This window comes from Syngnathus floridae, chromosome 4 (assembly GCF_059516105.1).
Source record: "Syngnathus floridae isolate MCC-2025c chromosome 4, RoL_Sflo_1.0, whole genome shotgun sequence".
In the NCBI taxonomy this organism is placed as follows: domain Eukaryota; kingdom Metazoa; phylum Chordata; class Actinopteri; order Syngnathiformes; family Syngnathidae; genus Syngnathus; species Syngnathus floridae.
Window position 1 is genome coordinate 14,818,269 of NC_142416.1, and position 21,034 is coordinate 14,839,302.

General features: G+C 42.7%; 1 protein-coding gene across 4 annotated transcripts in view; it reads left to right on the top strand.

The window, feature by feature from the left end:
- slit2 (slit homolog 2 (Drosophila)) overlaps nt 1-21,034 on the top strand; it is a 115,973-nt gene that overhangs the window by 45,603 nt on the left and 49,336 nt on the right. For 3 of the 4 annotated variants that reach the window (XM_088372448.1, XM_088372450.1, XM_088372449.1), the window contains 6 exons: nt 6,029-6,147; nt 6,851-7,016; nt 7,696-8,498; nt 9,062-9,133; nt 10,078-10,149; nt 15,676-15,747. In XM_088372448.1, coding sequence (XP_088228574.1) covers nt 8,332-8,498; nt 9,062-9,133; nt 10,078-10,149; nt 15,676-15,747 — 383 coding nt within the window. In that variant the 5' untranslated portion in view covers nt 6,029-6,147; nt 6,851-7,016; nt 7,696-8,331. Of the gene's footprint in view, nt 1-6,028; nt 6,148-6,850; nt 7,017-7,695; nt 8,499-9,061; nt 9,134-9,539; nt 9,721-10,077; nt 10,150-15,675; nt 15,748-21,034 lie in introns of those variants that run through there. The other variant, XM_088372451.1, reaches the window with a different exon arrangement.

Below are 21,034 nucleotides of genomic sequence, written 5' to 3' on the forward strand. Positions count from 1 at the left end.
ATGATGTTTGACACGTGAGAAAGGGACTAGTTGAGACATAATGGATGCTGTCAGCGCTCCTAAGTAGAGAAGCAGGGATGCGAGATGCGTTTGGCCAAGTCTAAGGGGCTTTCCTGACTTTAGTCTCCACTCTATTATTTGTTAGGGAAACATGTGGTCTGAGTTTGTTTTGGAAAAAGAAATGAAGGACAAGGTCACACAGTAGTTGTTCACACAGACATGCACATATTTTGGGCATGCAAATGTGCGTATCATTGAGATGAATGTAAACATTGCATATTAAGTACAGCATCTCTTAAGTGAGACTTTTCACAAATGTTTCATCACTTTGATTCCTCATCTGGTTATCTTTCGCTTGTTAAATTTCTGTTCTTTTTCAACTCCATCCACCCGTCACTTTCTTCCCACACTTGTTTTTCTCAGTTGGCCCAAGTAGAGACAAGGAAAACCCCGCGAGCGTGTGGTTGCTGATGACAGGGATTGTGCATTCATGGAATTTCATCAAAAAACATTATAATGCACCCAGTCGACTTTTTTATGAAGTGCTGTTGTCTTGTGATTTCCACCTTAGCCGATTCAGCCCGTAAGAAAAAAAGAAGGAAGAAAAAGTAAAGCTTTGCTGCGCCACTGTATAGCAGCACTTTACCTTAATGATCTTCTAGTTTACATTTGGAGCTTTGCCCAAAAGGCCGAGGAGCATTTATTGTTGTGCAAGCGGCGCGCTAAAAGTGGCACACAGAAACTGATTTCATCATCCTGTGACTTAAAGGCGGTCAGCTCTGAAGATGAGAGATGAGATAAGTAAGACTCGAGAGTGAAAGAAATCTTAGAGGTTGCATTAAGATGACTCACTCCAGTCCCACGAGAAGTATTATGGAGAGGAGATGAAAACATCCTGAAATGTTAAAATGCTAAAAAAAGAAATAAATAACCCTATCGGATATAATATGAGCATAAAACTTTAGCCTAGGAATTAATTTCCTCCTGGGAGCGGGGCTGTTTTGCGAATGACTTTTGAGTTAATTATTTCTTTTGATCATGATATTACTAGCAATCTCTTTTTTTAAATCAACTTCATTAACAGTTCTAAAAAGAGCTATTGACATCACTTCTTCCATGCAAAAGGCTTATTGATGATTAAAAGAGACCTCCCAGGCGGTAAATATTAATTGGGAACATTAACTGGTGATACTCAACCACCACTTGAACTCATGTAGTGTTTTAATTAGCTGTCCAATTCATTTATCTTATTTTCAAAATACAATATGTTGTGCATGTCTGTGCGTGTGTGGTTTAAATTGCCTCCAGTAATATTAAGTTAGTGGATGGCATATTTCTTTTGTGACTGCATGCAAGACTTTCTGTAATGTGGAGCTTTGAAGTGTGTGTGTGCATGAGTGTGTGTGTGCGTGTGCGTGCGTGTGTGTGTGTGTGTGTGCGTGCATCAAACAGGAGATCCAGAAAGGTAAATGTCAGTGTTTGATACAAAGCTTCCCACCATGTAACTTCCGCTTCAGTCAGCAACTCTACTGCAAACCACACACACACACACACACACACACATGACAGATACTCACACTCCAGGTCGTATTCAACAAAATTTCGCCCATGTGTTTGCGTAACCCTTTGCATCCAATCTTAACGAGACAAGAGGCGCACCAACCACATTATGGCTGTAACACAACCCAAAAGGTCAACTGGCCGTGCCACGATAAATCGTGTCATACTGATTTTGTGGCCAGTTTGTTTTTGTGCAGCAACAAAGAAAGAACACATTTTATGCAACAAAAAAAAACTTACATGACACTGGAAAATGAAAGCATATTGTTGAAATGAAACTAAAATTCCAAGACTAAATGAGCTAGGAGAGGATTATTGTTATTAGCTCATTTATCTTTACATGGTAACAGTATGAATGTTTTTTTTTTTATTTCATCAGTTGCTGTGTGTCTACAGAGTAAGCTCTATTCTCATTTCTTTGTTTACAATGATATTGTAAAGTTGTTTTTGCCCCTATCATAATTTCCCTCCTGCTGTTCAGACCTCAATTAACCCTAAAACTTGATAGCAGAGCGACAAAGCAGGCATCCCACTGAAGGGACAGGAAGGATAACCGGAGTGATTGGATGACTCCAAGAGGGGCGATAAGGAGATGATAGGCGACCTTCTCTTATTCTGACCCCCCCGTCAACCCCCCGAGAGGCGCTTGGGGGCAGATGGAGGAACAGAATTCAGTAGTTGGATTTGGACAATGGTGTACTGAGCCGGCTTTACAATTGCCTCACAAAAACATGAAGTGGACGGTGTGTGAAAGCCACTAGCCTGGAGGCGTGCTAAAATATCACATCAATGAAGAGAGGGAGCTCCTTTGGGGACATTTGACCAAAAAAAAAGGAGAAAATGTGGGCCACAGCCATTTGCTTGCGTGTGAACATGACCTCTTAGGTGGCAGCAACAGGGAGGAAGTTGGTGAGGAAAACAGGTGGAAGCGGGAATGAAGACATTTGCTGCTCTAAGAAGGGTTTTGTTCCATCTGTCTTTTCTCATAATGTTGACAGAGGGACGCTAATGAACTTTTAGCCCATTAGCTTGCTGGCATTGTACCCCAGTACTGACTTTAATATATTGCAATTGTGCATACTCAAGGTCACATAGACTAAAGGAACAAAAGTATTCAGACACTTGATTGTTATACAAGAAAGTAATATTAGAAGACAAGTTATGAAGTAACTGAATTTTGTTCTGCACAGAAAAGGCTGTAAATACTTTTGCCATAATCACTTCATAGTTTTTTTACAAGTAGTAAATTGGCAAAAATAAGATTATCTTTATTACAATTACAGGCTCTTGTGTCAACAATTGTGATGAGAAAAAAATTAATTCCTTTATGAATTCATCTGTAATGTAACGAAATGTGGAGCAGGCGCGGCGTTGAATATTTTCTGGATGCATACAGACAACAATTGATTAACTATAATAATTATCATTATTTATATAGATTTGCATCTCCATTGATATAAATATTTCACTTAATACGACATGATCACATGAAGTCACAATTTTTTCTCATGGCTAGATTCAGGACTGATTATCTGTCAAATTATTGTGTGTGATTTAAATCAAGACGAAATATTGAGCCACCTCTGACTGAAAATCAATGTGCAAATATGTTATTTACACGTGTGCTGGTTTGGACAAACACACGCATTAGCGAAAAGGGAAACGGAGGGTCAGGCAAGACACATTGTCTTTTTCAGTCACTCCACAGCACTTATTGATTTTTCCCACACTGCTCTTTCTCGCTCCCTCGGCTTCGGTGTTTCCCCTTCGCCCCCCTTGAAAGGTCCCTATCTATTTTTCTTCCCGTCCCCACCTCGCTTACCATTGTTACCTTTTGTCTCATACCTCACCTTTTTACTCCCAAATCACCCCCTCCTCGAACCATCTTGCTATTTGTTGGGCCCTCGCAATGCGTTTCATGTGTCTCACATGATTTATTCACACGTGAACTACTCACACTCTCTCAGGACACGGGACTCGGCACTTCATCCTTCACATCATCTGACAGAAAAGAGTCGTCTCGTATGAAGACTCATCTGCAGGAGATCTGTGATTTATGCGCCGCGTCAGAAGTTAAGACCCATGTCTTCAGCACAGCTTACAAGGGCTATAAGTCATTCACTCACTTGTGCTGATCGCTACTCTCCAAGGTATGCATCAAAGATGAAAACATAGACTACAAGCATCAGTGAGGCATCGTTGTTTCACACCGCCGTAGAAGACATAAAACAAATGTGGCAAAACACTTTGTCCAGAATGACTATTTGGGTCGTCGCTTGTTGACAAGTATACTCGGCTATTGTTTTTTCAACTTTACTCATGCACAGTAGATGGAATCCATACTCCGTTTTAGATACTATGAGATCAGCAATGGAAGAAAAGGCTGCATTTTCTGCAACTTGCCTTTTTAGATCCTGCTGATTATAAAATAATGAAAAAAAAAAGCAGAATTCGAACTATTTTTATCCTATTTTTAATTGATCTCCTAGTAAATGAGTTGTTAAGGTGGAGTGCTTTGTTTGTCTGGAACCTCTTTTAGCCCTTTTTGCATCTCCATCTTCAATTTCTTCTTCTTTCTAAAATTTCACTATTTTATTGTTCCAATTTTAATTTTGCTTAACCTCGTTTTACACCTACACCTGCGTCCCACTTGTTTTGCTATGGTTTATTTGCACAAGTTATGAATCTCCTATTTGGTGTTGCTACTCAATCAGCGTACTGAAAAATGAGAATATACATATCATTTAGCACCTAATCCTCATTTGGCTCGATGGAAAAACAACAATGGAACATGGAGGGAAGACAAAGAGATGAAAGCGTCATTAGTAGTCTAGTCTGTCCGTGTTTATTTGCACACCCGCACCTAGATCCACAACCGCCTCTCCAATTCTGTCGAGACAAGGGATATCTTCTACTCCCCAATTTGGCTTTGGATTCAGACAGAAATTTAATCTCTTGTCTCAGTGTTGCATCTCAACGAGCCGGCACTAGACAGTGCTCAATTAGCTTCATGCACGTGTTTGTTTTTGTACTTACAGGCTATTTTAACATGGTGGTGACTGGGTCACTTAGTTTGCTCCAGGGAACAGCAGCAAAGTGAAAACAATGAAAGATAATAGTGTGAGAGGATTGCAATGGCTCAGACTCTATTGTTGAAGTGGAGTATGTCAGCATGCTTGCTTAAATGCGTTCTTCTAATCTACACATTAGATTCATCTGAAATAAAGTGTTTCTCTTCATTGGCTGGGATATCGTTGTGATTGAAATTTCATCATCTCGTTGAAAATCACATTTAGAATGCATTCCACACCCAATTGTTATTGATGAAAAATCTTTTTTTTTCTTTAAGAAATGAAAAGTACAAATCTCTCTTGTACTTTGTCTTGATGTCTTTCATGTGACATGCAGCGATGAACTATTTTCCAAACATAGACTTAACTGACACGTGAAACCCGACACGCCATCCTCCAGCGACAAGAAAACGTTTCCGACATACCAGTCCCTTCATGCGGATCCCATTCACCCTCTCAGCATCTCCGCAGGCTGCTTGGGACTGTGTGTGTCTTAGTACATGTGTGTATGACCATATTCAGTTCCATTGCAAGAGAGCTCGTTGGTCTTTCACACACGCACACATGAATCAGTCCAGTTTCAGCACTCCTTCCGGATGCTTCTAAAATTGACAGTATGGAAGGGAAGGAATGTGAAACACAAGAAGTTTTTGTTTTTATTGTTTGTGTGTTTTGGCATCACTCTGTCTGCATATTTCCGAGTCTGTATGTGTGTGTGTGAGTGTGTGTCTCTTAATACAGCTGTGTAACCAACCTTTGTGTTGACAATGGCAGTCCTAACGCAAACATCATTGGTTTTTAATGATGCGATAATCAGTCAAAAAAAACACGCACGCACACACACACACATGCAAATGGGGTTAATTAATACACACTATGTCGTGTGACTGTGTGTGAGTGTTTCTATGTTTGTGTGGAAGGGTGAGCTTTGAGCTGCATGTGTCTCAGTAGCAGCTGTTTTGAGGCCAGGTGGTTGACCTACACACACACACACACACACACACACACACACACTGACCCGCACACCAACTTTATTGCATGGCCATAAAACAAACACAAACAGCTTCTAAATCAACAGACTTGATTGAGGAGCATCAACATTGTATTGGACAGACAGAATCTCATTAGCAGCCATTCAGTACTTCCGACCTGCCAAATTCCACATCAGTGCACATTTAATACTGGAACTTGCTTTTCTCCTTTGACCTGATGATGGCAGCAGTGGAGGTTCGACTACAAACCAATGCACACATAAAAATTCAACCTTAAATGAATTTGTGTAAATTGAGTAGTCATACTGGTATCGGTCTGAAAAAAAGTCGTCTCAATATTTTTGCATTCGTGATTAAAATAAAATGTAAAAAAACTGTTGACCAGTGGAAGTATTCCGTACACAGGAGGAGGAGGGATGATCTTGGTTGACCAATTCCAGACCAGCTGTTATCGCACTGATTAGCTCTCCAGTGCCTCGGAGCATCCCTCGAAGCAATTCCCGCCACACCGGCAGCTGCTAAAGGTCAGTGGATCACAAAGGCCGTCATGATATGTACATCCTGTGGGATCAAATCAGCCTCAATTTTTTGTGCCAAGTAGTTTCATTGCTAAACGATCATTGAGTCTCATGTCGCACTGACAGACATTGTGACACTCGTCGTGAAAGAAAAAAGTTTTTATTTTATCTGCACAATTCAGATTGTTTGTAATTGTTGTTAACTGATGTTATTTGAGGCAACGTTGTGTGTGTAAGTGTCGAAGGTTAGGAGAGGTCATGTCAGGTATGTCCAAACAAGTCCCGTCCCCTGAAGCACCAACGTGTCATTCTCTTTCTTCTTTTGGTCTTCCCTCACTTCCTGTATGAATTATTGCCATGGGTGACCTTCCAGTCACACCTTCTCAATAGCTGTCAAAGTTAAACACCTTTAAGTGGGCTTGTCACCTTGGACGCACAACTCTTAAGAGCGCACAATTGAGCATTTTGATTGGAATTAAAACAAATGCGTCAATGTCGAAAATGCAGCGAGTGTCCGGACGAAGCCGTCTGGCTCTCTCCTTCCTCTCCCAATTTTGTCACTCACATAAATGGTTCATCATGTTTTAATTGAGGCACTACTGCTGGAAATAGACCAAACACGAATGCACCTCTTCTTACTCTAGTAATGTAATGTTAAAAGCCAAGTGTAAATCCTCACACGATTCCATTAATGCGTCTCCTAAACTAGACACCGACGCTCTGAGGATGCTAAAAAAGCAACATGGCCTCTCGGTGTCTTCGATACTGCACGTGATTATTTGGCTACTTGGAAGTCCTGCAACTGAACTCCAATGTGGGACGACGGGTGTCCCCCATTTTATCACCTTGGAGGAGACGGCTAAATAAAGCATCAGGTGAGGCCTGTTTGTATGTGTTGTCTTCCTCTAAATGTGACTTGCTTTCTGAGTGTGTCGCTATGATTTCCTCCCTATGAGTCTTGTTTTTTCCCCCGGGTAAATTCTTGAGGGATAGAAAGAATGGAACGTGATCACTAGCATCAATACCGTGGCGGATGTGGAGATGCAAAATATTCCCCAGCCCTGATTAATATTGTCAACTCCAAGAATGATTCATAGGCAACGCATTGTGTTCTGTGCAAGTAATACACCACCAACTTTTCCCATCAAAAATTCTCTGTAAAATTAAAAACGCCTACAGGCAAGATTAATTTTTAAAGTTAATATTATTAGCTAGTTTAGGCAAGGCAAGGCAGCTTTATTTATACAGCACGTTATACAAAAGGTAATGCAATGTGCTTCACATAGTTACAAAAGAATCCAAGATATCTAAAAGGAATATAGAGAAATCTTTGCAGAGGTTTGATAAATGTTGTGTCAAGTTATCTATATATATATATATACATTTGCCTTTTTAATTCAGTATATTTACCAATCTTTCTCTTTTTCCACTTACTAAATGTATTTTAGCTCTACTGCGTCTCTCTTCCCCCCCCCCCCTCTCTCCTCTCTCTCCCCCCTCTCCCTCTCTCTCTCTCTCTCTCTCCCCCTCTTTCTCTCTCTCTCCCTCCTCCAGCGTCTCTCAACCAGACATTGTGGACTGCAGCGCTTTGACGCACCAGGCTTACTCAGTTGGATTGTCTTGTTGCGCTCAGCTCTCTGGCGGACTTGAGTCCTCCTTCACGTTACCGATACCACTACCGGTACCTGTGACCGACTGCCAAACATTCAGAACCAGTACGTCCACATCACCTCTTCTAAGTCGTTTTTTTTTTTTCCTGTTTTTCGCTGGACGGTGGTTTGAATTAATTATCACAAGAAAGCTTTACCTGGAGTATGTGCGTGTGAGGGAGTGCATGTGCGTGTGCAGGGGTGCACTTAAAGTGTGTAAGTGCGTGAGGCTTCTGTGGATCAGGACAAGGAGGATCGAGGTACCAGGGGGTTCGGCCGCTGCATGCCGCGGACATGTGGAAGTTTGTCCCGCTGTAGCGCAGCCAGAGTCGCTCCACCGCCTCTCCGAGCTCCCTTCTGGGAGACCCCACTCCCGGTTTTTAAACCATCGCACCCCCCATTAAGGAGATCCCAATGTAAATTTAGGACGTGAAATTTTAGAGACGACGAGGAGGACGGCATCCCGCTGAGTTTGCTGAACACTTTCCAGGATCTTTTTCATTCTCTTGCTATTTTGCGCCTCACTTTTGCACTTGCCGCAATGCCGGGAGCCCTGCTGGTGGCCGTCCTGGCCGTCGCTCTGTCCGGCTGGGGCGCAGCCGGACAACCGTGCCCGACTCAGTGCTCCTGCACCGGGACCACAGTGGACTGTCACGGCCAAGGGCTCCGCAGCGTGCCCAGGAATATACCCCGTAACACTGAACGACTGTAAGTGCATACTTTGACTCCAGTTTAAATGCATGTATTTCCTCGGAAAAATATAAAACTGTATGAATTATTTTACGATAGATGTCTTAATTAATCAACTGACTTTATCTTAACAAAAAAAAAAAAAAAAATCACCATTCAATATTTCAATAAGCAGTAAGGGGAATTTCATTTTATGACTAATCATCTTGTACATAATTTCTATTGACGTGTTAAAACGCCCACCAAAATATGCTTTCACCGTGGGGACCGGCGAAGGGCCATGCATGCGTGATGTGGTCGTGTTTGGTGGTTTTGCACTGTTGCATTAGCGCTGCACCCGAGACCACATCGGTTTTGTCTGCAGACCAGTCAGTTAATCAAAAACGGATTTGGAAGCCAAGTGGGCTTCGAGTTTAACTGGCTGTATTCTATTAGGAAAAAGATCAAATTAAAACTGGCCCTGTCTGCAGTGCAGCGGCAACAGCCTATGCTTAAATTACATTTATATGCGGGCCACTGTGCAAGTTTTATAAAAAATAAATATTCGACAGGCTGCATTATTTTTACTCTTTCTCTTTCAGGGATCTGTACGCTAACAACCTGACTAAAATCACCAAGGGTGATTTTGCTGGACTGAGGAATCTGCGCGTTCTGTAAGTAGCATTTTGTTTTTCTTGAGTTTTTCCTCCTATAACTCTGTCCTTTTGCACTTGCACTTTTTTTTCTCGTCCACTTACCCGACGCGCAATGCGCCAGACTCCGAGAGGCGGTCTGGTCACTTTAAGTGAGTCATGCGTGTGCATTTTAACATATAGGCACCTGTTCATCTGCCAGTGTTGTGAGGGGGGGGTCGTATTTTCAACGGTGGGGCCTCGGGGGCCCATGCGCTGCAATGATTAACGCGCTAGCGAGGAAGTGATGGAGGTTGAGCAGAAAAGAAGGTTGTCATTACGCGCAACCACGAACGAAGGGATGACTGAGGGGAGGGTGAAAGTGGGGATCGAGTCAAGTAAGAACATGTGCGTGTGTTTGCGCGTGTGTGACTCACTATTCAAAAGTGAATCGCAGCGGAGACACATTGTTAGAATTCCTCGGGAGATTATGTCCTTGTTGAGGACATAGAGTGTGCGCTTGCTTCCGGTTTTCCGCTCATCAGCTTGCACGGGTGTGCACCTTGTGTTTGTCATGTGATTGCATCAAAATGCGTGCTTGTGCAAGCGGGCTTGGTCAGCATTCTGGAGTAAGTGAATGAGTAGTCAGAGCTAGAAGGTTAGACACGGGCTAAATTGGATGATAGATGAGTCTGCGTTGAGTTTTAAAGTAAATTCCAGGCGGCGATCGACCGCCTGCTGATTGTCTTTTCTCCCTGATGCTGTTTCAACAATCTATCACCTTTCATCTCCATCAATCTCTTTCTTTTTCCATACCCACAGCAACCCACACTTTCATCTCAGAGCCCAATCTCTTGTGACGTCTTGTCAAACTCCTTTTTTTTCTGACTCCATTAAGACACACTCGCCACACTCATTTCGACTTCCGATAGTTTTGGGGTCACTCGACTACACATTATCTTACTCTTTTATGCTTCTCCCTACAGGCAGCTTATGGAGAACAAAATCACCACAATCGAGCGAGGAGCATTCCAGGACCTGAAGGAGCTGGAGAGACTGTGAGTGACATTTTTTTGTGTCTCAAAATAATAAACAGGTGCAACTCAGGCAGTGGCCATTGAGCCACTTTTTTTTTTCATGCAAATTATGTGTGTAGATTTAAAATCTGGACCAAAATCACAAACTGTCTTCACTTTTAATAACATCAACAGGAAATATTTTTTTCATTGAACTAATGCACTAATGACACACACACATGACTTTACCTGGGACATGCCCCAAATCAGAAAGGCCAATCTGGGGATGAAGATATTGAGCTGCAAGTAAGCGGCAGTGAAAGGTTGTTGCGGTGCGATGGTGTATTCGATGGTATTTAGCATCCAACCCTCCGGCAGTTATGGCATAATTAAGCCTCGGTTGTCTGAAAGCGGCCACAGCGAGTCTGGCATAGAGACAACAGCAAGAGGGAAGGGGGGGTGCGGACCCCTGACTGGTGAAACGTCCATTGTGTGGACTGTCAACCTTGCTTGATGTTTGAGCAACTTGTATATCTAAATGTGTGTGCGTGTGTTGTCTGACCAACAAGCAACGACACACTGGAATGCAGTCGACGGAGTCAGACGGGGTCTGGAGTCAAGCTTTTAAGACGTGTTGCAAAATGCAGCGCATGCATCGACAAAGCCGCAGACCAGTATCAGGGCACATCCTTGAATCAATTTAGAAGTCAATCACGAGTTGAGCTAATCCCCTTAGCTCCCCCCCGAATCTCAAAGTCCCTGTAACGTCAATTTGGAGATTTGTTTCTGAATACATTAGAAATGATTGAAGGTACATGTGCAAGGACTGAGATCTCAATTGTGGAGATATAGCCTAAGACCTGTTTGGGTTACATGACCGGGCCCCAATGCACAAAGCAAGGACCGTTAAGGAATTTTGGTATGTGTCCCAGTACCCCATCAAACACAGAACAGCGATTGTGAGCCAGACCCTCTTTCACGTCAAACATCAGTGAACAAAATTTTCTTGATAGTCTGTCCGGCAGAGTGGAGGCTGTAATAGGATAAAAATTCAATTTACCTCTACGCAAACAGAGCACAGGCTGACTCAAAATTTTCCCGTCATGTTGTGGCTGTTGTGTTGCTCCCAGAATTGCAGAAATTGAGTTTACATATAGTTAAGTTAGACTGACCTGTTTTATGTACTGGAGTCTAATCTAAGTAGGATTTTGTGGGCTATCCCATTTTGTTTCCTGGCATGCAAAGAGAACAAGTGTATAAAAAACGTCCAGGGTCAGGCTGACTTGCTACACGACTTCTACGCTTAAAACAGACAAGTGAACAAAGAGCGTAGTAATTTTGTGTTGTCTAACAGGATACGCTTGTTTCTTTGTTCGTTTCGTCTCCGAAGGCAACAAACAGCTTTGACGGCGGCTAACTTTCTGACACTACATGGTTCTTTCTTTTGCTCCGCGTAAGGGTCTTCAACTGTAATTCACCATCTTTGGCGTTGCATGTTCACAAACACAATGATGGAGCCAGTCATCAATGCCCCCCCGCAGCTGCCGGACAATGGCACATCTCCCTAGTCTGGAGTCTGGGGGCCGATTTCAAAGGCCTCCATCCTCCAGGAGGCAACAGGGAGCCTGCTGGGCACCACTGCCCATAGGAGAGGCTCCTAAGCTGGGGTGATGAATCCACAGTGACTACCCCCCACCAGGCTGGAAAACGCTCCCCCTCCTTTTTTTTTTTCTTAGTGACAGGCCCTGCAGGGCTTAGCCCGGGTGGGGTCAGGTGTGGGCCAGTAGCTGGAGGGTGTGGAGGTGGGGTGTAAGGAGGTGTGCAGGAGATAGGCATGTCACAACATACACGTGCACATACACTAACACCCTCGCAGGTTTGGATACACTCATGCATGTGCATTTTCTTTCGCAAGGCTGCACTGTCACTATCGGTTGGATTCTTCTCCCTACACACACACATTTTCACACACTTTCTTCTCCCCCTTTCTTGTGATATTTTTCAATACCCGCCCGTCTCTCTCGCTCTCTATTTCCATTGTCCCGCGCATATCGGAATGTCACACATTCTCCCCTCCGGGAAGAAAAGGAAGGCCTACTTGATCCTCTTATCATCATCTAACATTTGAATCATATACGGTGGCTGTCCAAAACCTGTGAAGAGTCACACTCTAAGTAAGAGACTCTAATTATGGGATTTCGGAACACATTAGAGATAAATGATAAGATAACTAGCCAGTAATTGAGTGATCACATGTCAAATATCAAACTGACAGTGGTGAGTACAGTAATTGCCCGAGTATTATTACAAGTCTTGAAATGCGTCTATCAAGAGAGATTACACAAGAGATTGAATGTAAGTGATTGTGTTGTCATGCTTTGACACAGTAAATAGCACAGAATCAGTTGTCTGTCGTGGATACAAAAAATAATTTGAAATAATGTACTATACTTAAATCATTCGCTGGGGCTTTGAGTGATAGCGTTGTTGCGGTTGATGGCGTGTGTGTGTGCATATGTGTGTGTGTGCAAGCTTCGTTTTCGTTTATTGGGCAGCAGAGCCTGAAATTACTTGCGCGGCGTGCTCCTTTGTAAAAAGGCATTGGAGATAGATTTCCCTTTTGGGCGCACTGCAGCAGCCAATTTTTTTTTGTTTGCTAAACACTTGTTTGCTCATATCACACCTAATGAATTTGAATGATGCGTGCTGGTCAAAGCCTGGATGAAGAGACTGAATGCAAAGATGCTATCTGTCATTCTCTTTGAGATCAGATAAGATTGGTTGAATCTTGAGTGCAATGAAGTCTCTTTTGACTCTCGCCCGTGTTGGAGAGAGACATGGGCCACAATATTAGGTACACAACACAGACTAATTGGCTCCAGTACAAAAGCTGAAATTGATCAAATTCAATAATGCTCAGTTAAATCGTTTTACAAGAAAAAAATAGTTGTGGTGTGTGACAATGTGTAATTTTATGAGAACATCGTAATTTTTTTATTATTACATCACATTTGTTTTTAGAACAAATATATTTTTTAGCCCATCCAGTTCTTATTTGGCTCCTGGCATGGGATTTTCAAAAATTTATGAGTTTGAGCTTTATTTAACTGGACTTTTGTAGTAACTTATTTTCCCATGAGGTTCTTTTTCTCGCAACATTATAATCCCTGTTGTTTTCCTTTTCGTCGCCCAGATTCTCAGTACTTGTACAGGTGTGCCAGAAATTGTAGCCACTGAGTGCTTGTGCGTGCTGACATTCAGAGAAAAGTTTCGTAAAGGGCTTTGGGCAATCACTAGCTTGTGTGCATTTGTGGTAGATGGTATTTGTTGGTACAAATTTTAATGTGTTAACAACACTGCTGGTTTTGGCGTTGTAATAATTGCTTTCTTCCAGGGTGATTTGTTTGTTTTCCTTGTCGGCCAAAGACTGCAACTCACTTCATATCAGCGAGGCTGTGAAGTGTGAAAACTGACTGAGTGTGTGTTTAATATGTTTTTGAATGCTCGGCCACACAAAATGCCGCAATGTGTACGTGGGAGCTTGTGGGTATTTACTGTGTAGTTTGTGTTGCTCGAGCATCTGTTTATGAGTGCGGGGATTATCACCAAGCTGCAGCGAGACATTCACTAGTTGCAGGAGACTCTCACACCTCCGACTTGTGTCTTCAGCCTCTTTCGGATACACTTTGCCCAATGGCATATTTTTAGGAAATAAAATGTTATTGTGTTTTGATACCTTCTAGTGATGTTTTTCTTTCTGGCATTTCAGTTTATTTTGATGGGATGGACTGACTTGTTATGCAAGTTAATTATTTATTATTTCTGACAGCCTACAAACATATACAAGTGTGCCTCGTGTTTTCCCTCGTGAGTTCTTGTGATTATTAAGGGTCAAGTGTGTATCGGTGCAACAGATGGGTTTGCATCTTCATTCTCTGACAGCATCATATCTATTTTAAGAGGATGAGCTCATAGCACTTCTCCTCCATACCTTCATCCGAAGCAGCCTCAAAAGCGTCCTCGGGGGAAATGTAGCCCACCGAACGGGCACTCCCGGGGATAGGCAAGACCTGCCGGGATTGCGGGGGCCCCTCTGCAGGGCGTGAGGCTCTTAGCCTCTTAGCCTCCAGAGCAGCTGTTAAGGGAAAAGGGGTGAATAATTTAGAAACATACTTCTGCTAAATGTTAAATATTTATAATAGGGCTCTGGTAGAACTGCAAATGTGAAGATGTTTGTCAGTAGGGATGCATCCAGAGGGGAGGATTAAGAGTCCCCTTCCAAATTAACAAGGGGAAATTGACGGCCCAGGTACCTCAAAGTACGGCCCAGCTTGAGTTTTGGGGTCACGTTTTTATGCGGACCCCCAATTTCTTTTCCTTTATTTAACTCTCATCCAGTCACGGCTGGCATCTGTTGCTCGGCCTCGTCAATGTGTGTGTGTGCGTGCGTATGTGTCGAGGTTAAACAGTTTCAGCAGCCTTTCACTCACTGTGTCACTCAGTTGCCTCACTCTCTCCCCTGACTCACATCAAGGCACATCCGCCTGCAGACATCAGCACACAAACCTCTTCACTCCACTCAAGCAGGGTTAAATGATCGCACCCACATTATTAAACTCACCCGAGTTCTCTCAACGCTTCTATTTGTACGTGTGTACGTGTGCATGTGTGTGCGTGATGACGGGCTGTTGTGAGTTCTTCCCCTGTGAGGGCCTTGTTTACTCAGTGGGGTCCCTTTCACACATTCAGTAGCCCGGCCAGACCGCCTGTTTGTTTTTCCCACATCGTCTTCTCTTCTCTCCCTTTGTGGTAAAAAGAAAATCTCCCCCCTTGCCTACATTGGAACTCTTGTCTTTCTCCCCATGCCTCGCCTGCCTTCCACCTTCTCCACTTTACTATTTGCTTGGCAGCCATGTTACCATCATGAGTAACCTGGAGTCTGTTCTTTTGTCGACTGTCACCAAATAGCATTAGGTGCACCCGTGCAATCTAACGGAACCCAAAGCACGAGCTGCGTCAATATGGCACACACACACACATTTTGTTTGGCTGTTTGTACTGTATGTTTGCAGGCCACTTTGTTTTTGGATGCTCACACAAGATTACTGGGCAGCACCATTTTTGATTGCGGCATGAGGGGGGGAATGATTCATCTGTTTGTTACGCAGGCTCCATCCTGGTTCATGGAGTTGAACAAAATGTGAGGAAGAGGTTTATTTTGGGGCGGTGGTTGGCCTTTGGGGTGTGGCGCATGTCCATTGACAAAATGAGAAATGAAGTTGTCTTATTTTCGGTATCCAGATTTTTATGCTAAACGGTTGTGTGGTTTTATAAGCTGCAATGATGCATCTTTCGTTGACACCATAAGAATGCTAATTATTTTACTGTTTATGGCTGTCTTCTCAGTGCAAGCTAATGAAAGCTAGTGAGTGTATCCATCCATGAAAACCTAACCTCGTCCCCCTATAAACTATAAACATTAAACTGTAAACAGCTAATTTATAACGTCCTCGGTTTGAAAAAAAAAAAAAAAAAGTGGTTTCCTTATACGTTTTTCGTCTTTTTCAGGCGCCTGAATCGGAATAATCTGGCTGTTTTCCCTGAGCTGCTCTTCCTGGGCACAACGAAGCTTCACAGACTGTAAGTCCTGATTTCCGTTGTCCCTTTTGACTGATCACGAAACTGCTATGCATTGTTGTATCAAAGGCATGACATCACTCGGATGACAAATGGCTTGGTGACATTATGTTGATGTCATTTTGGGCAGAATATGCCCAAGAGAATTCCACCCTTTTCACAAATAGGTTACATTAAAAATCCATATCTGTTCCACAGGTCACAATCTAGATAAATGTAGTCCATAGTGTCACTGATTGGACTCGAATTGTTTGTGCAAGTCTTTCCAGGGCTCACAATATATTTCTTTTGGGCCAATTCTAACACAAATCTGTCTGCATTTTATTACTCAACTAATGTCTAGGGATGGCTATTGAGGCCACTTTAACCTTTTACAAATAAATTCTCATCAGTGTAGGTTGCTGCAGATGTGTTGAAATGATCTCCAAACAATCCATTGATGAACTCGATGGACTACATCTTGTAAGCATTCCATTAATCAAGCAGTAGTTGGGTTGAACTGGTTAAACTAGTAGTTGGATGGAACAATTTGTGAACCTTGACCTCAACCCCATCAAACATGTTTGTGATGAACCGAGACAAATACTGTAAACTACCAGGCCCAATCTCAGGTTCAATGTCAGTGATCCCACAACCATTGTTCTGGATGATTGGACAAACATTCCCACAGACACGCATCGACACGCACACACACAGAAGAGTGGACGTGATAATAGTGCCAATGAGGAAACCAACAACATTTTCCATTGATTGTCACTATACACAAAAAAGATGGACTTGGAGTGTAGGAGAAGTATAGTTGTTTAAGCCACTGTAAAATAAAAAAAATGCTGCAATATCTGAAGATTTTTATTGATTATATATAAAAATTTGGGTAAATTCTAGCAAAAATCATGGAAGTGGATGCACCAGATTTGCTTTTGGGGCCACAAAATGATGTGGCGGGCCAGATCTGGCACCTTTTACTTTTGACCTATAAATGACTCCTTGTTTTCTTTTACACTCTAAGTTCCAATGTCTACTGTCCCATTACTTTGTCCACATGTTGCATCTTGCATGGAAACAAACAACTGGAAAACCTGAAATGCCATTTTGGTCTGGTGCTTGTGGAAGCTCGCCAACAATGATGTGGTGGAACATGGATGAATGAGAAGGAGTCGTGTGATTTTCAATGACTCTCTATTGAGGCCAGTTCAGTAGCTAATGGAGATTAGCACCCGGACAGCTGCTGTTCACCGTGTGCATGCATGCCCGAGTGTGTGTGTGTGTGTGTGTGTTGATGATGAATCAGGTTTCCCCTCTAAAGTTACATTTGGCCTTTCATGGGTAGTAAATAGTTTTAGTCACAGAAAATCAACAGTTGCATTCAAAGACGTGCGCCGCCGATCGCTCCGCCACCTCTGTCGCAGTGCTGAGCGTAAAACGATCTGTACATCTCAGACTGTGGGAACTAACTACTCGTCGTGGTTGTTCGTGGTTTCGGGGAAAAATTATGGTGCGGTATATACTGTATATATAGATTTATCTATAAATGCAGCTGAATATATTTATCTAAAACAATATTGACACGCTCAGATGATTCACATTGTGTGAAAGTTGTTTATGTTCTGCGGCCGCTCCGGCGGGCCGCTGGCTCGACCTGTCATGTCTGAGGTTGTGTGTCTGTCCGTGCACGCTTGTGTAAGTGTGTGTGTTGCTCAAGGCCAAGACTTGGCATTTTGCTTAGCGTGTGGGCCAAAAGTAAAAATACATCCCAGTTCGACTTCTCCCCATTCAGCTGTCACAGACCACCGGCCTCTCAGTGCGCGAACGCACGTTTGCGTAGCGGCGGCCGTGTGCGTCTCAACCCCTGTAAACAAGTCTGCCTTAACATTATTCGTCGGGTAGTGGAATCTGCTATAACAAGTACGTTCGGATAACAATGATCATAAAAATACACGGAAAGAGACAACAAGTGTTCTAGTCCACAATGAATTTTTTTTTTTACCGGCGCCTCTGCGGCCGCAAAGCTGCAAGTGCATTTGTCACAAGTATGGAATTCATTTAGTGTGCATTTCGACTGCAGAGCCAATATTAATTCTTTTGTGCGTGCTTTGACCCCATGCAGTGCTTTATTCTATTTTTAGAAAACATAACATGAAACCCTTGAGAATCTCTACGTGGAAGTGGAACCGTGTTAAGTTTTCTATTGAGGTCAGATGGTATGTGCAAAGTCTTTACTTCTTCCAACAGTGCTGCTATATATACGGACACTTACTCAACCTACTATTATGAACATTCTTGTTTTCACTCTTAGACTTTAAAACCTTGTGTGTGTTATGCTTTTAATCTTTGCTTAGTGCACCAGTTGAAGGACTCAAGTCCCCAATTTTCCTGTAAATTATATACTCATTCTTTTTTCCCTCGCTACATCTGCGTAAATGATGACGTTATTGAGTAAAACTCAATCTGTTGAGGAACTTTGCGGCATACTTTTAAGAGCTACATTTATCACATTAGTTTACTTAATCTAATACGAGTGCAATCCAGCTGTTTGTACACAAGCAATTAAAAAGTCAGCTTTCCGTAATAGCTCCCTTTTTAAAACGCCGACGTCCTCAACACACACATTGACTGCATGAGGTTACACACATCTGGAGACGCCATGTGGCAGGCAGCACCCCAGCAACCATGTCTCTCTGTATTTGCCACAGCACAGACGCAGACACACACACGCACACACACATTCTGTCCCCGCATTCTATTGTCGAGTGCTGAGAACCACAGCTGTGACTGTTTGCTCCGAGTGAGAGCGGAGAGACAGAAAGAGAAGGTGATCGGGTCCAACAGAGCCAGTTCATTAGATGGACTCTGTAAAACATGATGGCCCACTAAAAGATCAGCACCTTTGCCAAGATCCCGGACAACCGCCGAGCCGCTACGCAAATCATCCGAGCGGGCGTGTGTGTGTGTGTCTGTGTGTGTGAGCGCAATCATGGACTTTATGACCACAGAACTGACAAGGTTCACTTCTGGCAACTTTTATGACGTTCTGCTTTTATTAAAACTGTAAAGTAAATGCTTGGGGGATTGATGAAAAGAATGGTGCGCTAGATGAAAAGAGAACATTCTCTAATTCCACAAGTCTGGTTTTGTTTCAGTGCGAGTGAGCTCAGATTGATGGGATGTTTGGATTTTATTGTACGTTTTGTTTTTTTCCTGCCTTGCTTCTTTCCAGTGTCACGCTTATCTTAGATTGTTCAAACATCGCATTTTTCTTTTAGTTGAACTTTTTGGCAGACTGGACCTGGCCAACGCAGCAGGAGTGACTTTGAGATGCACATGGCGGAGTGACGATTTAGAAAGTCGATCTTAACCTTACACCTGCTCAGGCCACATCTAAGACAGCCGCTCTGACATGATGTATTCCGTTCATAAATTTGTTAACGACATCAAACCTTCTGATCAACTTCCAGCCACCCTGTAGAAAAAAAAAGCCTAATTGTGGTCTCCCAAATTTCCAAACCCGCTAAACTAGACTTGCCCTGACATGACAATCAAGATGTGCCCCTTTTTATGCTGAGCGGACGTGTGTTGTCTATGAAAATAGAGCTCAATGTGTTTGTGTGCGTGTGCGTGTGTGTGTGTATGCGTGTAATAGCGGTTAATCCTCAACTAAACTGTGCCATGATGAGGCTTTACCAAACGCCATTGTTGCTTAGCAGCCTAGTAGGTTAAACCTTAGTCTTTTGTAAGACCCCCCCCCCCCCCACACACACACACACGCACTTGCCACCTTGGTATGGGAACAAGTGTGTCTTCTTGGTATGTCGACACTCGACAGTGAACTAGGATGATGTTTTTTTCTTGTGAAAGAATATTTTGAAATCAGCAGAAAACAAATCCGGTGCTTTTAGTTACCACAGTGCTGATGACCTCTCGGGTCCGAGAGGGGTGAAAGGTGAAGAATGTCCCAATCAGAACATCTAAGCAGGAGGTAGTATGTCAAAGTTGGAATGTCTTCCTAAACATTTACAAAATTAAATCACAGTTGGTTAAATACATTTCAATTATTTGCACGTCATGTTTATTCAAAACATTGAGTGACTTTTTGATTTATTTTTGGATGCTGTCCGATATCCTTGACACTTAAGTGTGATGAATGAAGATATATTTAGTGATTGTTCACATATGATGCACTATATAAACTTGTCATAGTCTCCGTCCAAGAGAATGACTTAAATCCCCCTAAGCGTCTCGCTCTTCTTCCCATCACGAACAAACAGGCCCGCACACTCGCACCGACTCACCACTTGAGTGTTCCGTCTCATTTCCTGCCCCCTCCCGTTTCTTTGAATGCAGATATAAAAAATTCTCATGCACACGTTCACATTACACAAAAGAGCTCTTTTCACATCTTCCCAGCAGATGCTGTCCTAAAGTCCAGGAGTCATTCCGACTCACAGGGAAACAACCAGTTTTATTTGTAAATTTTTTTTTTTGGTAGGTATTTCCATCTGATCTGTTCCCACACGAGGAATCACCTTGAGTGCAAACAAGCTCTTGCAACGTTAGTGAGTCATTCATTCGCCTTTGCATGAGTAACATGATTGACGTCTGAATTGCTCAAGGCCACTCATTCCTAAGAAGTGATTTTGCCATTCATATCCCCCAATACAATGCTGCAATTCATTCGCAAGGGATTCGACTTTGCCAAAGCCAGAGTGGCATTATTGAGATGGCACCTGTACAAAAGATGATGTTATACCGACAAAATGTAACGTGAACTGAAAACGCCTGACTTGAATTTGAACAAACTTGCTTCTGGATGGGTTTGAAAGAAGCCCAGATATGATGGACGACCAGCTGCTGTTGATTTATTTGAAAATATGATTTCAATACATGTGTAAAATCCAATATTAGCATTATCTGCACTTCATTAAGTGCTGCCCCCACAAAATTATAGGAATGCGTCTCGCAATAAGATGCCGCAAAGAGATCGGCTTGACTATTTCCCCCAAGGGAAATAACGAAAGGGAAATAATCCGTTCCAGAGTCAAACGGTCACTATCACGTTGTAACATTTGAACATTCTTAACTCCCAAGTGTATATGAAATTGGCGTTAAAAATTACACATTGAATGAATATGCGTCCATGTTGTTCTTCAAAAATGTCCTGCATTTGACGACATTGCTTATCCATCCAAGTAATCTTTTCTTTGTGATCACCAGTATCACCAACAAAATCAGGAAAAAAAAAAAAGTCCCCGTCTTAATTATTTCTTCTGACCTGAAGTCACATGGGATTTTT